The sequence below is a fragment of the Leptodactylus fuscus genome, chromosome 2 (assembly GCF_031893055.1).
Source record: "Leptodactylus fuscus isolate aLepFus1 chromosome 2, aLepFus1.hap2, whole genome shotgun sequence".
Lineage (NCBI taxonomy): Eukaryota > Metazoa > Chordata > Amphibia > Anura > Leptodactylidae > Leptodactylus > Leptodactylus fuscus.
In genome coordinates, this window is record NC_134266.1 from 223,932,431 (window position 1) to 223,948,576 (window position 16,146).

General features: G+C 40.8%; 1 protein-coding gene across 5 annotated transcripts in view; it reads right to left on the reverse strand.

The window, feature by feature from the left end:
• KIF5A (kinesin family member 5A) overlaps window positions 1-16,146 on the reverse strand; it is a 123,836-nt gene that overhangs the window by 35,202 nt on the left and 72,488 nt on the right. For all 5 annotated transcript variants that reach the window (XM_075265620.1, XM_075265619.1, XM_075265618.1 and 2 more), the window contains exons 7-9: window positions 6,441-6,528; window positions 5,624-5,748; window positions 4-108 (exon numbers count right to left, since the gene is read on the reverse strand). In XM_075265620.1, the coding sequence (XP_075121721.1) occupies window positions 4-108; window positions 5,624-5,748; window positions 6,441-6,528 (318 nt within the window). The remainder of the gene's footprint in view (window positions 1-3; window positions 109-5,623; window positions 5,749-6,440; window positions 6,529-16,146) is intronic.

Below are 16,146 nucleotides of genomic sequence, written 5' to 3' on the forward strand. Positions count from 1 at the left end.
TACCGCTCCTTCTGCCAGAGCAGATATGACATTTCCCAGAGCAGACAGAGACTTATTAATGTTCTTGGCTTCATCCAGTACTGCCCCTTCAGCTCCAGTCTTACTGACCTAGAAGATTAAATGGCATTACTGTATATGTAAAAGAAATGAAAACTAATTTAGATAGGTTTACTTTTATCAAAAAACTGGTCTAAATTAAAAAAAAAAAAAATTCATTGACTTAAAAATTTTGGCTGATTTTAACCAAATGAAAGTTGCTGAATCCAGATATGAAGTCGAAAATTATGCAATGGCTCACATCTCTTTGTAAATAATACATCCCGTATTACAGGTGTTCAAGTGAAATATCAGATGTAATAAGAAGTTCTGCAGAAGTTAGAACATGTAAAATATAATGTTAATACATGCCATAAAGCTAAGAGGGCAATAATTGTCCAAATTTTAATTGTGAAGCAGAAATTCTCTCTTCTTTGATGCTCTGGTGTACTTATGATCATGGTTGTCCCGCTGTAAACCCCAACAGTAGTCTGCCTTTATGTTTGTGTTCCATCGGCCTTGATATCTGCGTTCCATGGTCTTTAATACCTTGATGGAATTGTTCTCCTTGTTCTTCACTTATAGTGACGAGATTTGAAGGGAAGTAGTTAGTTAAGGTGGCTATGAAGGAAATACAACATGACAGTCATGTTTGCTTCCAGTTTCTGAAAAGCAGTCAACAATTTTTCCACTAAAAGGTCATCATTTTTGGCTCTTAAGATGCCAAGGAAGTTTGGGATGAGGTCGAAAAAAGCAGACCAAGCATCTTTTTCTGTGGTATTCATAGTGTCAAGGAATTCTCTGTCTCTGGTTAGAACTTCTCATTCAAAAGAACAGGGAATTTTACACAGATGTACTTAAAGCATTCACCATCTCGATCCAAGACCCTAACGAATTGTTTCATCAGCCCTAATTTTATGTGCAGAGGAGGGAGTAACACTTTATGCAGATTAACAAGTGGTTCGTTCTTGATATTCTTCTCACCGTCCTTGAAATTCTCTCTAACTGGCTATTCCTTCCTTGTATAACGTTAAGCCTTTCATTGACTTTCCCAGTGGTACAAGAAGAACGGAAATTTGGTGTAGCCACTTTGCTGTCCTAGAAGCAGGGATATCACAATACATAAATGTGGTCCTCGGTGCCAACAGGCTCTTTTCCTTCAGTCTTCAACCGAGTATCTCTGCTGACAACTTCGGCAGATCAAGATCTCGTACAAGGTCGCTCAGTTCAGCTTGGTTAAACTGCTGGCACATGTTGGCATCAACTTCTGGGGTCACAAAATCTTCGTCATCAGTGTCTATTGATACATTGGACTGACTGAATTCATCGTCGTCTGAAATTTCCAAAGTGCTGTAGACAGGTACAGGAACTTCATCGCAGTGAGAAACCAGTCTCAGAGCTGAGGGTAGATTTGGGTAGTGGATAGAAGATTTTGCCTACTATATTGACCATGAAGAAGTAGCAGTCATCAACATGGTTTCTCGGCTCTCACCATAACATTGGAACTCCAAAGCTAAGACTCTACCATGTATCTCTAGTCCACTGCTTGAGGCTTTCAACGTTTATCCTGCACACTTTATCTGGTACCCAATTTTTTTCCTGGTCGCCTAATTTCACTCCAAAATAATTATGATAAGCTTTACGCACAAATTCCGTTATATCGGTCCTTTGCTTGGGTGTTGTGAAGCTACCACAAATGTAGCAAAATAGGTTGAATCATTCAGGCATCATTCACAAACTGTTCGAATGTTGGAAGACATATTACACAAAAACCTAGAATAAAATTCTTAAAAGATTTGTTCGCTGCGACTTGTAAGCCTGGCGAACGCCTGAATGCTGCTGTTGGTTTCATGCTGCTTATATATACATCCATGATGTGCTGACGTCAGTAAGGGCAAACTGCTTATTAAGCTGTCTTCTTATTAGTCATATATTCTGCTTATTCAGCATTTTTGGACCTATTTAGCAAATTTCTTTGCGCATTCTTATCCATTTGCTTACTCATTAAAACTAAATGATATAATGTTACATTGCTATGGTAAGAGTTTATCAGTAAACAAAATTTTTGTGGGAAAGCTGGACCTGACTGTAGGAAGCAAATGTGATTTTTGGATTCAGCACTCCAAATTGCACAGAGATCACATGTTACCGTCAAGTCAATGAAACTGATGTAGACCAGTCTATAATTCCAAAAAAGAAGAAAGGAGATCGAAGCTCTGTTTTCACTTTCATTTTTAATGGATCTGTTTTTAGGGTAAAAGGAAACCATAATGGATGATGCTAGATGATTCTGTTTTTTCGTTAAAATACCAGATGGTGCGGTTCTTTCTTTATCCTTTTTTTCTATTGGAATATTAGTTGCAGATAAATAGAGAAAACTGATGCCAACTGACGGCTTTTGGGGATGTCTCTATATTTAGGAAGCAAGAAATGGTGTAGTGAAAAAATATTAGTGTGAGCGGAGGCTTATAATAATATCAATCTTCTGGAATAATTACATTAAAAGGAGACATTCAGCAGTTCTGATCCCTCACAATTGTTGTTGGTTCTACGTATGTGTTGTGTAAAGTAGATAAAGCATACCTAGGTGTATGGTCATACAAACTGCAAGTAAAAGAGGCTTAAATGCACCTCTGTCCACAATCCACAGTATTCCTGTCAGGAACAGGGCCGGAGCCTCTGCAGCGCTGTGCGGAGACTGCCGGCTGTCTCCTGTCTGCGCTCCCAAGTCCGCCGCTTCCGGGTCTCGGAAGACAGGCAGGAACCGCTACAGAATTGTTCTGGTCTCCTCCTGAGCTCGACAGGGAACTTCTGGTTTTCAAGCCGGAGCCTATTTAAGGAGGGCTCTGGACCGATGTTAGCTATTCAGTTGTACTTGTGTCCTGGTTGTAAGCGTTCCTCCTGTCCTGTTTGCCTGTACTGTAACTCTCTTGCCTTGACCTCTAACCCTGCCTTTACCTCCTGATTTTGTACTGTGCCTTTTCCTATTTATGACCCCAGTTTGCCTTTAGACCTCTGCTTCATGAATACTGATTTTGTACTGCTCCACCGCTATTGTTACTCGCCCTGCCTAACGTTCCCTTTGGATTTTCTACTGTACTGCTTTGCCCTCTTGTTGGCGACCCAAACTGTACGATTACAATTTGACTCTCTGCTGCCACCTTTTGACCACTCTCACTGACTATAGTAAACCCGTGACACTTTACAGATAGGGAACACTTTACAACACAAGACGGATTCAAACTTCTTTTCCTTGGTACAACTTTTTCTTGGACCATCCACAAATCTGCTACTTACTGCTGTCAAAAGTATGCAAGCAAGTCTCCTCCAAAGAAAGCTAGGTATCTCATATAAACCAAACCAGAGACCCCTCTCCAGAAGAAAGAGGGACACAACTTGCACCCAGCTGTTTCAGGGTTCTTGCCCTACATAACTAGAGAACAGAGTAGTAGTTCGCTGAATGAGGTGTATCTGGGAATCAGAGGGTGTGTCAGTCTAGTATTATTTTTAGGCATTGCTTCACGGGACAAAAAGCATGCACATTAGATCCCCTCCATCTTTTGGAGGCGTCTTTGACATGCCTGGTATGAGGTTGTCTTCATTCTTTTTGAGGACAGCTAATCTTCATAGTGAATCCCTATTATAGGAACAGCACTGTGTAATCTATGTTATGTAAAAATGAAATGAAAGTGTCTCTGAGTGGGAAGGCAAGGACGGAACGTCAGCCCTTTCTGTGTCAATAGCCTTGGGGACAAAACTGTTCACGTTGATTTCTCTGCCTCCCCCTCAAAACAGCTTCAGCATTGTGACATGTACTAAAAGAAGGGAATGCTGCCTGTTCATCAATGTTTAACAACATTCATCATCAGTAGAAGACCCCTTTAAGTATGTAAACGTTGACCTGATTAAGGGTTAATTGTCCTGTATAAACATCTTTAGCCAATACAAAGAACTTTATTAACCAAATTCTGGGACTGTAAAGGGTACATTAAGAAATACAGTAAGATAAGGGAAATCTGTATTCATATAAATTATGAACAATGTATAATTTATGTAAAAAATGATCAGGTAAAAAGATTTTTTTTTTCTATTTATTGCTGACAGTGATTTCAGAAATCTATTAAACAAACTGTCTGCTATTCATTTCCCTGACTGTTGTATTCTGCAGTCTCAGACAATACAGGCAGACACTAAAGAGAATACTGCAGAAATCAATAGGTCTTGTTCCGTCTGAGTTCACATTGATTTTAGCGTATTCCATAGGCCATAAGTTCTGTCTGGTTTTCCAATGAGTGTGCAGAAGTATCAATAATGCCTTTCTATACAATGTATGCTTTTACCGATAAAAATGAGGATTATAGCCAAAACAATATGCAGCATTCCAGTTAGATCTGACAAGAGTAAGAGCAAGTCTCACTATAGATTGAACCATTAGTTGGTTGGAAAAACAAAAAAATAAATGAAGACCGAAAATACAATTAACATGGCTCCGTATCTCTGCTCCACCTTAAACAGTACCCACAAGAGCTACCAAAGGCCTCTCACCCAGCCAACCAGTACCCTGCCCTGCCTGTGCCTTCAGAGGAGCTTCTGGACTGATAATCTATAGTCATGGTTCAAGGCTTTTTAATAGGTCAGGCAATGATTTACAGAGTAACTACCCGATCTGTAGGAGGACTGTACGATTCCCTACACCAGCTGACATGTCTGGAACTAGAAGGAGAATTACCCCACTACAGCTATGTAATAAACTGTTCTGCCCTAGGAATATGCTTAAGTTAGGGCAGGTTCACAACTGCACCCGGTCTCTGCTTTGTGGGTTTCCGTCTTCTGCCCGAGAATCTGGACAGAATTCGGTAACCCGGCAGTCAGTGTCCACCCGTGAGCATCTTCTGGTCTCCACGACAAAACCGTTTTTTTTTAACTGGATACAAAGTACTGCATGTCCGACTTTGTATCCAGTTACAAAAAAAAACGGTCTTGCTCACACTCACGGGCAGACACTTTGCAAACCCATTCAAATGAATGGGCTTGAAAACTGACTGCCGGTCTCCGTCTCTTGTCTTGTTTCTCGGGCAGAAGACGAAAACCTGCAAAGCGGAGAACAGGCGCTGGTGTGAACTCGCCCTCACCTTCATGATACTTATGTACCTTTGTGTTTGGGGAAAGAAACACAGATCAGTATGAATATACGTTTTTTACTTTTTTTTTTCCATCTTAAAAACAGTTCATTAATGTGTGAACGAGGCAGACCTGTACCCATTGGAGATCTAGTACTGCAGTACCCACAATGGCAAAGTTCTGGTCCATTTGACTGTGTTTGTATTATATACTATATTTGTACCAGACACAACTACACATACATGGACAGCACACAAGTCTGCAGAATGTAAATAAAATTTTTGACTATACTGCTAGTAAAATATTGGGGAGACAGGCCATCAAATCCACAGTAGTTGTGTCCAGTACGAAAGAAAAAAATACTTGAGAGCGTTCCGAAGTCCAAATATCTCAAGAGAATATTCACTAAAAGATCCCAGATGGTAACAATACAACAAACTACTCATTCCATGGTTATGGATCTGACCTTCTCGCTGCCAGCCAGGTCAACCAGATAGAGCTTTCCACTCAGCTTCTGTTCCGTCTCTACATTCTCCTGCTTGATATTGATGAGGAAGATGCTGTGACTACGGGAACTGTGCTCATTCATGTCTGAAAGAAACAAGGTGGCACGTGATAAAACGTATGAGAGGGGCACAAGCCAATTACAGGACAAAGGTAGTAAAAGACATCATGAGGAGGAATCACCGTCCATTAAAGGGATTGTCCAGGGAGTTAAAGTGACCTGAATTGATCCGGCAGATTCTTGATGAATGACCCAAGGGTTACGACCCTGTTCTGACCTCTGGGTCATGTCATCAGAACCAGACCCGACCACCTCTGCTATAGGGGCAGGCTGACTGAGTGAATATAGTAAAGCCAGCCCTCATAGAACAGGTAATCTGTGAGCTCAGGAGAGGAGATACCACCATTGTTGCTCCAAAGAGCTCATATCAGTAATGAAGGCAAAGAGGGGAAAACGCTATTTGATTCAGGTAACCATAACCTCTCCATGGGGCTGGATCGATATGCTGAATTCTGCTGAAAAACTCCCTTTAAAAATGGGCTGAGAATTCTACCTTTCAAGTAAAAAATAACACTGATAATAATACGTCGTATATATATGGTCAAACAAAGATTACATATATATCATTATATTTACACCCTGCTTTTGAGAGTATTATAAATGAAACTGAAATGAAAAATAAAGGAAAACATGTTATGTTCTAGTACCAAACAAAAGGAGCACAACAAGCCCCCATTCTTATAACAAGTGGTATCAGATAACTTATGTCAGGCCTTACTTGTGACAGCGACATGGCGGTTGGACTTTCCTTCATCAATCACATCTAGGATCTCCTCTGGACTGGACACAAAGCGCTCAGTACAGCCCTGACATGGAAAAATGAATCGATAGTGTTAAGTGTATACTGTAATACACTGCATTAACCGATCAGCAATAGCCTCAAGTGTTTTATTAGCAGCAATAGTATACTACTTAGTACATTGGGGCAGATTTACACATGAACATGCACCATTGTATTAGACAATTTTTGTGCCTCAATAAGGGATTGTGACTTAGTAGAAAGGAGAAGCATGCCTTAGCTAAAATGGTTGGAGCTTAAGATGCGACAATGTGGAACACAATTTTGTCATTTTTTTGGAGTAAACTAAACAAAGATATCTACAGATGCACAAGATATATCACTCAGCGTCAATCACTGGGAAAATGTAATTATGATCTTAACAAAAAAAAAAAATAAGCAGGGCTCTCACCGGGGTGCTTCATTTAAAATCGTGATCCTTTATTTCATCCTTCTTAAAACACTTTGCACAGGAATAAAGGGGAAGCCCTCTCTTCCAGTGCAAAGTGTTTTAAGGCTGTATTCACACTGAGTAACGCTGGCGTTTTTTGTGCTTATTTTTGCACATAGTGCCGCGTTAACGCCACGTATACGCCGCGTTAATGCCGGGCAACGCCACCGCAAAATAGCGCGGCGTTAACGCGGCACTACGAGGCTATGTGCAAAAATAAGCACAAAAAACGCCAGTGTTACTCAGTGTGAATACAGCCTAAGAAGGATGAAATAAAGGATCACGATTTTAAATGAAGCACCCCGGTGAGTGCCCTGCTTATTTTTATTTTTTTTTTAATGTAGATTGTGAGCCCCACATAGAGCTCACAATGTACATTTTTCCCTATCAGTATGTCTTTTTTTGGAATATGGGATGGAAATCCACGCAAACACGGGGAGAATATACAAACTCCTTGCAGATGGTTTTATGCCCTTGACGGGACTTGGGCACCAGGACTCCAGTGCTGCAGGGCTGCAGTGCTAACCACTGAGCCACCATGTGGCCCCTTTTTTATCTATTTTTTTGTGCATGAATAGTTCTACACCTTTTATGCTGTGAGCACCATCCGGTTGGTAGCAAGTAAAAAGAATAATCAGCACCTGACATTACCATTTGGACACGGCTTATAGTGGGCAGTGTAGGCTATAATACAGACGTGGTGCCGCTTGTGTGTTTTTTTTCTGCTTTATGGACATAATTATGATCTAACACTATAAGATCTCAGATCTTATGTCCGCTTTACTGATAGAGTTAATAAGAATTCCTTTTAAAGGGAATGTCCCATGTATTCCATCCCAGTTTCAGTTTTAAATAGAGTCTGCCAGATCAAAAAATGGTTCCCAAAGCAATAACCCTACTGTGTAGGGGCCCCTAATAGCAGAGATATAACTTTGGGGCCACAAGTAATGGTTTGGGAGGTCTTACAGTCTGGCAGATTCCTTTAATATAAGTCGTGTATATATGTTTTAAAACATTTTCCTGAGGTCATCCATTCTGGAAGCATACACATTTTAACTACAATGTCTACATAGACAATACACCATGGTGCGTGCAATTCATGACAGCTGCAATAAATGGTTAATGGTCAGAAAAATGTCAATACACTAATACTGCCTATTGGAGCAAGGATTGGGAGATGACATGTATACAGATTTACTAGGCGTATAGTGGCTTCCAGCAGCACAATATAGCTATCATCTGTCATTAAAGAGGACTTTTGACCACCTCCAATTCATTGCGTCCTTCAATAGGCGCCGCTCCATTGATTCCTGCACAGCTGGAGTTTTTTCACTTGTCCCAACTATCATTATTTGTGTTACTTTAAGTACAATAATATTCTCTACTGTCCAGGTAGGTTGTGCCGAGCTGGTGCAGAATGACAAGGACCGCCCACCTGACACCAAAGAGTATAACTGTAATAATCGCTTGGGAATTGTGGCAGCTAGAGAAAAGCTAACTCTGCCAGAATAAGTGGAGCCGCACTATGGAAGGATGTAAAGATTTGGAGATGGTGAATGGTCCTCTTTAAATCCCCGTTCTCTGCTCCTCTTGTCCCAATCTAAACAGCAAAGTTGACAAGAACTGCATAGACCAGACAAATGTCAGCCTACTGTGTGTGCTTTACTGGCCAGTGTTGTGGATAAGACAGTCGGATAAAAAATACCACCAAACATAATAAAAACCTGATTTAGAGCAAAAATATCATATTGAACATGCAATGCAATGTGCAGGCAGTATGTTATAGATTACAAAGAGCTGAACAGCCTGATGTAGGAAAAGATTCAGTATAACTTATCATATATTCATTCATATAATACTAGTGGGCAGTACTACACAGTGATTCAAAGCCTTCCCTATAAAAGTGTACACACACAGACAGCTGTCAAACATTAAGTAGACCCGCCCACTGGACTCCTACACCCAAAAACAGCTGAGAATTAATGAAACACAAACTATATATTAATGTGCCCTATAATAAGCTGCCTGCAGATTGGACTGCATTATCAATGTAACAATACATTCCCTTTAAAATGACCATGCACTGCAATGCCTTATATGACAACTGAATATTGCAGCCCACTGGTCCATATTTAGCCCTTCAAAGGCTTCTTTAGAACATGCTTTACCATGAGGGTAAGTTCACATGGAGTTTTTTGGTCAGGATTTTGAGGCCGTATACGCACAGGAGTTTTTCTTCCAGGAACCGTTTCTTCCAGCTCCCAGAAAAAAGAAGCGAGATGCTCATTCTTCAGGCCATTTCGCCTCGCGATTCGACCTGAAGACACTCCCTCCTCCGGACTAGGCTCATTCATTGGGTCTAATCCGGAGCGTAGTGCGCGTCTGAATGCCGATGCAGTGCACTGGCTTTCAGTCACGGCTGCCCGGCTTTTGGACCAGAACCTGAGGCGGCCTCCGCCTCTGGTTCCGGTTCAAGAAACTCCGTCTGAACTTCCCCTCAGTTGTGTAACATTTAGGGTGGGTTCACAACTGCATTGTTTTGGTCCATTCTTCTGTCCTGTCGTAGGAGCAGAACCACGGACTAAACATTAAAATGGATCTACCTAATCATGGACAATGAAGAATTCCAAGGGACGCCCCTAACTATAATGGGCTCCGTCAGGTATCCGTTATTTTCTTCTTGATTTAACCAGATTAAAAAGTTGCCTGGAGGACTTCCCTGTTCACTATTTTAGGACGGATGGAGCCTCTGATACTGATGTGAACATACACTAATACATTCATTACTTACTTAACCCTTTGCACAAAAACAATTGTTTAAATCTTCAACCTCAAAAAACAGAAAGAACAACAGCAGTGATGCTAATGTGTAGTGTCCGCTATGGCCAGGCAGATGACATAATGGTATTAATTTAGGAAAAAGCAGAGGCTTTACTCAATGACCCAACTATTCTCATCAATAGAGTCATTTCCTCTACTTTGAATGCGATCACTAAATTGTCTCTTCTATGCATTTCACTGCTCTTTGTGAAGGGCATAAACTGAGCCATGGAACAGCGTGAATATTATTCAGTTCAAGGAACATTCCCACTCCGAGAAATGATATAAGTATTTGGTATTGTGTTTGAGCCTTGGCAAAACAGCTTGAGATCAATACTTTGTGATCATGGCTTTCAGCAAAAACCTTCTGAATCCCTGTACTTGCCCATATAACGCTGCAAGAAAGCATGGATTTTCTTCTTCCAGTAACGGCATTTGGCACATTAGCAGTCACTGGCTGCCCGCAGCACTGGATATATATATATATATATACAGTCCTATGAAAAAGTTTGGGCACCCCTATTAATCTTCATCATTTTTAGTTCTAAATATTTTGGTGTTTGCAACAGCCATTTCAGTTTGATATATCTAATAACTGATGGACACAGTAATATTTCAGGATTGAAATGAGGTTTATTGTACTAACAGAAAATGCGCAATATGCATTAAACCAAAATTTGACCGGTGCAAAAGTATGGGCACCCTTATCATTTTATTGATTTGAATACTCCTAACTACTTTTTACTGACTTACTGAAGCACAAAATTGGTTTTGTAACCTCACTGAGCTTTGAACTTCATAGCCAGGTGTATCCAATCATGAGAAAAGGTATTTAAGGTGGCCAATTGCAAGTTGTTCTACTATTTGAATCTCCTCTGAAGAGTGGCATCATGGGCTACTCAAAACAACTCTCAAATGATCTGAAAACAAAGATTGTTCAACATAGTTGTTCAGCGGAAGGATACAAAAAGCTGTCTCAGAGATTTAACCTATCAGTTTCCACTGTGAGGAACATAGTAAGGAAATGGAAGACCACAGGGACAGTTCTTGTTAAGCCCAGAAGTGGCAGGCCAAGAAAAATATCAGAAAGGCAGAGAAGAAGAATGGTGAGAACAGTCAAGGACAATCCACAGACCACCTCCAAAGAGCTGCAGCATCATCTTGCTGCAGATGGTGTCACTGTGCATCGGTCAACAATACAGCGCACTTTGCACAAATAGAAGCTGTATGGGAGAGTGATGAGAAAGAAGCCGTTTCTGCACGTACACCACAAATAGAGTTGCCTGAGGTATGAAAAAGCACATTTGGACAAGGCAGCTTCATTTTGGAAACAAAAATTGAGTTGTTTGGTTATAAAAAAAGGCGTTATGCATGGCGTCCAAAAAGAAACAGCATTCCAAGAAAAACACATGCTACCCACTGTAAAATTTGGTGGAGGTTCCATCATGCTTTGGGGCTGTGTGGCCAATGCCGGCATCGGGAATCTTGTTAAAGTTGAGGGTCGCATGGATTCCACTCAGTATCAGCAGATTCTTGAGAATAATGTTCAAGAATCAGTGACGAAGTTGAAGTTACGCCGGGGATGGATATTTCAGCAAGACAATGATCCAAAACACCGCTCCAAATCCTCAGGCATTCATGCAGAGGAACAATTACAATGTTCTGGAATGGCCATCCCAGTCCCCAGACCTGAATATCATTGAACATCTGTGGGATGATTTGAAGCGGGCTGTCCATGCTCGGCGACCATCAAACTTAACTGAACTTGAATTGTTTGTCCAAAATACCTTTATCCAGGATCCAGGAACTGATTAAAAGCTACAGGAAGCGACTAGAGGCTGTTATCTTTGCAAAAGGAGGATCTACTAAATATTAATGTCACTTTTCTGTTGAGGTGCCCATATTTTTGCACCGGTCAAATTTTGGTTTAATGCATATTGCGCATTTTCTGTTAGTACAATAAACCTCATTTCAATCCTGAAATATTACTGTGTCCATCAGTTATTAGATATATCAAACTGAAACGGCTGTTGCAAATACCAAAATATTTAGAACTAAAAATGATTAAGATTAATAGGGGTGCCCAAACTTTTTCATAGGACTGTATATATATATATATATATATATATATATATATATATATATATATATATATATATATATACTAGCTGGTACCCGCGACTTCGTCTGCGGTGATTGTAGAAGTGGGTATATACAGGCGTGGGTAAGGTTTTCGTAGTGTGTATAAGGTATGGGATATGAAATGTAAGTTTGTATCTTGTTTTTGCTGTAATTCAGAGAATACGTGAGACGTTTGTGTTGAAGTTACTTTGTATTTGAGCTGCTATATATACGGTGTTGTGAGAAACTTTACATAGTGACTTTGGGACAGAAGTATTTGAAGTTAACCCTTTCCCGCCGGTGGCATTTTTTGATTTTCGTTTTTGACTCCCCTCCTTCTAAACCCCATAACTTTTTTATTTCTCCGCTCCCAGAGTCATATGAGGTCTTAATTTTTCCTGGGACAAATTTTTCTTCCTGATGCCACCATTATTTATTCTGTATAATGTACTGGGAAGCAGGGAAAAAATTCAGAATGGGGTGGATTTGAAGAAAAAATGCATTTCTGCAACTTTCTTACGGTCTTTGGTTTTACGGCGTTCACTGTGCAACCAAAATGACATGTCCCCTGTATTCTGTGTTTCGTTACGATTCCGGCGATACCAAATTTATAAGATTTTATTTACATTTTGACCCCTAAAAAAAAATCCAAAACTGTATAAAAAAATTATTTTTTGAAAAGTCGCCATATTCCGACAGCCGTAACTTTTTTATACGTGCGTGTACGGGGATGTATAGGGCGTCTTTTTTTGCGGGACCGGTTGTACTTTGTAGTTCTACCATTTTTGGGAAATGTTATTGCTGTGATCACTTTTTATTCAAATTTCTATCAGAATCAAAACAGTGAAAAAATGGCGGTTTGGCACTTTTGACCATTTTTCCCGCTACGGTGTTTACCGAACAGGAAAAATATTTGTATAGGTTTGTAGAGCGGGCGATTTCGGACGCGGGGATACCTAACATGTATGTGTTTCACAGTTTTTAACTACTTTTATATGTGTTCTAGGGAAAAGGGAGTGATTTGAATTTTTAATCCTTTTTATTTATTTTTTTATATTTTTTTCCCTTTTTTTAAACTTTTTTTTTTGCATTTATTAGACCGCCTAGGGGTATTGACATGGGTGGGCGGTGTTGCGGATTGTCAGAGCGGTGGGGGTCGGCAAACATGGCTGCTCTGGAGTGTTAAAGAGAGCCTCCTGGAGTAGCGTTAAGGTGAGGGGCAAAGTGGTAAAGTATATGTATATGAGATTGTGTGGGGTTAGGGGCGAGGCTGCAGAGGGCAATAGGAATTTTGTGGCTTGCTATGGTCCAAAGTGTGTGAGATTGCAGAGATGGTGGTGTAAGTTTGGGTTTTGTGGGGGTCCTGGCACAAACGTATGTGCGCTATTGTGACGAAAAGTAGCTTATTGTGCAATCGGGTGTATTAACTATGTTTGTGGAAAATTTCAGCCAAATCGGTCAAGCGGTTTTTCCGTGATTGAGGAACAAACATCCGAACATCCAAACTCAGAAACCCACAAACTTTCACATTTATAATATTAATAGGATATATATATATATATATATATATATATATATATATATATATATATATATATATATATATATAGGAGTGACTGCTTCCTGTCACGTTCACATTATTTATGTATATTGATTGATAGTTCCATTACACTATGGAGATGGTAAAGATTATTCCGAATGCCTTTACTTTGGGAAATACAGGACTAAACTAAGCATAAAATACTTTTATTTAATAAGCATGAAGATCAAAAGCGCAAATGTTCAGTAGCCCATATATAGTACATATCCAGACCATTTCATCGTGTGAGCTGTACAGAGGACTGACCAGAGGAGAAATGATTTACTATAATTGTATATTGATTTATTCTATGGGCATTAGCGCTAGAGAAAGAATGACAGATATATACTGCGGACATGTAGATGCCAGTGTGCTGTATTGTCATGTAATCCCATGGTACTATATATAGGTCTGGTGGACTGCTTGGCTTTGAGATAGAGGGTATAACCTCTATCCTATTTCTACTTATTGTGCCCCTACAAATAGTAACTACTAATCCTATATACTATAGTGGTCCTATTGTGCTGGTCATGTAGTCTCCATACTGAATATATTACATACACTCACCGGCCACTTTATTAGGTACACCTGTCCAACTGCTCGTTAACACTTAATTTCTAATCAGCCAATCACATGGCGGCAACTCAGTGCATTTAGGCATGTAGACATGGTCAAGACAATCTCCTGCAGTTCAAGCCGAGCATCAGTATGGGGAAGAAAGGTGATTTGAGTGCCTTTGAACGTGGCATGGTTGTTGGTGCCAGAAGGGCTGGTCTGAGTATTTCAGAAACTGCTGATCTACTGGGATTTTCACGCACAACCATTTCTAGGGTTTACAGAGAATGGTCCGAAAAAGAAAAAACATCCAGTGAGCGGCAGTTCTGTGGGCGGAAATGCGTTGCTGATGCCAGAGGTCAGAGGAGAATGGCCAGACTGGTTCGAGCTGATAGAAAGGCAACAGTGACTCAAATAGCCACCCGTTACAACCAAGGTAGCCAGAAGAGCATCTCTGAACGCACAGTACGTCGAACTTTGAGGCAGATGGGCTACAGCAGCAGAAGACCACACCGGGTGCCACTCCTTTCAGCTAAGAACAGGAAACTGAGGCTACAATTTGCACAAGCTCATCGAAATTGGACAATTGAAGATTGGAAAAACGTTGCCTGGTCTGATGAGTCTCGATTTCTGCTGCGACATTCGGATGGTAGGGTCAGAATTTGGCGTCAACAACATGAAAGCATGGATCCATCCTGCCTTGTATCAACGGTTCAGGCTGGTGGTGGTGGTGTCACGGTGTGGGGAATATTTTCTTGACACTCTTTGGGCCCCTTGGTACCAATTGAGCATCGTTGCAACGCCAAAGCCTACCTGAGTATTGTTGCTGACCATGTCCATCCCTTTATGACCACAATGTACCCAACATCTGATGGCTACTTTCAGCAGGATAATGCGCCATGTCATAAAGCTGGAATCATCTCAGACTGGTTTCTTGAACATGACCATGAGTTCACTGTACTCCAATGGCCTCCACAGTCACCAGATCTCAATCCAATAGAGCATCTTTGGGATGTGGTGGAACGGGAGATTCGCATCATGGATGTGCAGCCGACAAATCTGCGGCAACTGTGTGATGCCATCATGTCAATATGGACCAAAATCTCTGAGGAATGCTTCCAGCACCTTGTTGTATCTATGCCACGAAGAATTGAGGCAGTTCTGAAGGCAAAAGGGGGTCCAACCCGTTACTAGCATGGTGTACCTAATAAAGTGGCCGGTGAGTGTATAACAATACTAAACAACTATCCATGAATGCAGAGCTGTGGAGCTGGTAAGCAAAACCAACAACTTCAACTCCTATTTTTCCACGGTCCAACTCCTGCCCCATCTCCTTCATAAATGGCGTTTTACAGTACTTGCAAAGTGGATAAGATTCATGCGAATCCATGCCCACTTTGCAGAAAAAATCGCAGCGCGGACACGCTGCGATTTCCAAAATCGTTGCAGTTTTGAAAATCGCTGCTTGTCAAAACTATTATATCTATGGAAACGCCGGCGGCTTTCCCATAGATCTGATTGTAACAGAAAGTCAGCAGAGGAAAACTCTGTGAACTTTCTATTCACAGCACTGCGGGAAAAACCGCAATGCATTCACGCCGCGGTTGTTTCTGCCAGTGGGGCCTTAGCCTAAGGGTAAACTCACACGGGGTATTTTGGACCGGAACCTGAGGCTACCTGAGACTACCCGTGCACTCCGCTACGGATTAGGCCCAAATGAATGGGCCTAGTCAGGAGGGAGTGTCTTCTGGCGGATGTCGCGAGGCGAATCTGCCTGAAAGAATGAGCATCTCACTTCTTTTTCCGGAAAAAAGAACTGACTGGCTCCCATTGATTTAAATGGGAGCTGTCTTTTTGGTCAGGATTTTGAGGCAGATACAGCCTCAAATTCCTGACCAAAAAACCCTGTGTGAACTTACCCTAATTAATTATGAAGGCAGTGACTGAATCCCTATGAAAGTAAATATGTAACAAACTATACATCTAATTAATTATACAATATTAATAATTTCTAATCTAATTAAAAATAATAAATTGTGTTATTTTAAAGCCAGAGTCAGACTCAGTAACTTTTTTCCAACTCCAGTCAAAATTGGTCTTAACGGACTCTGACTCAACTT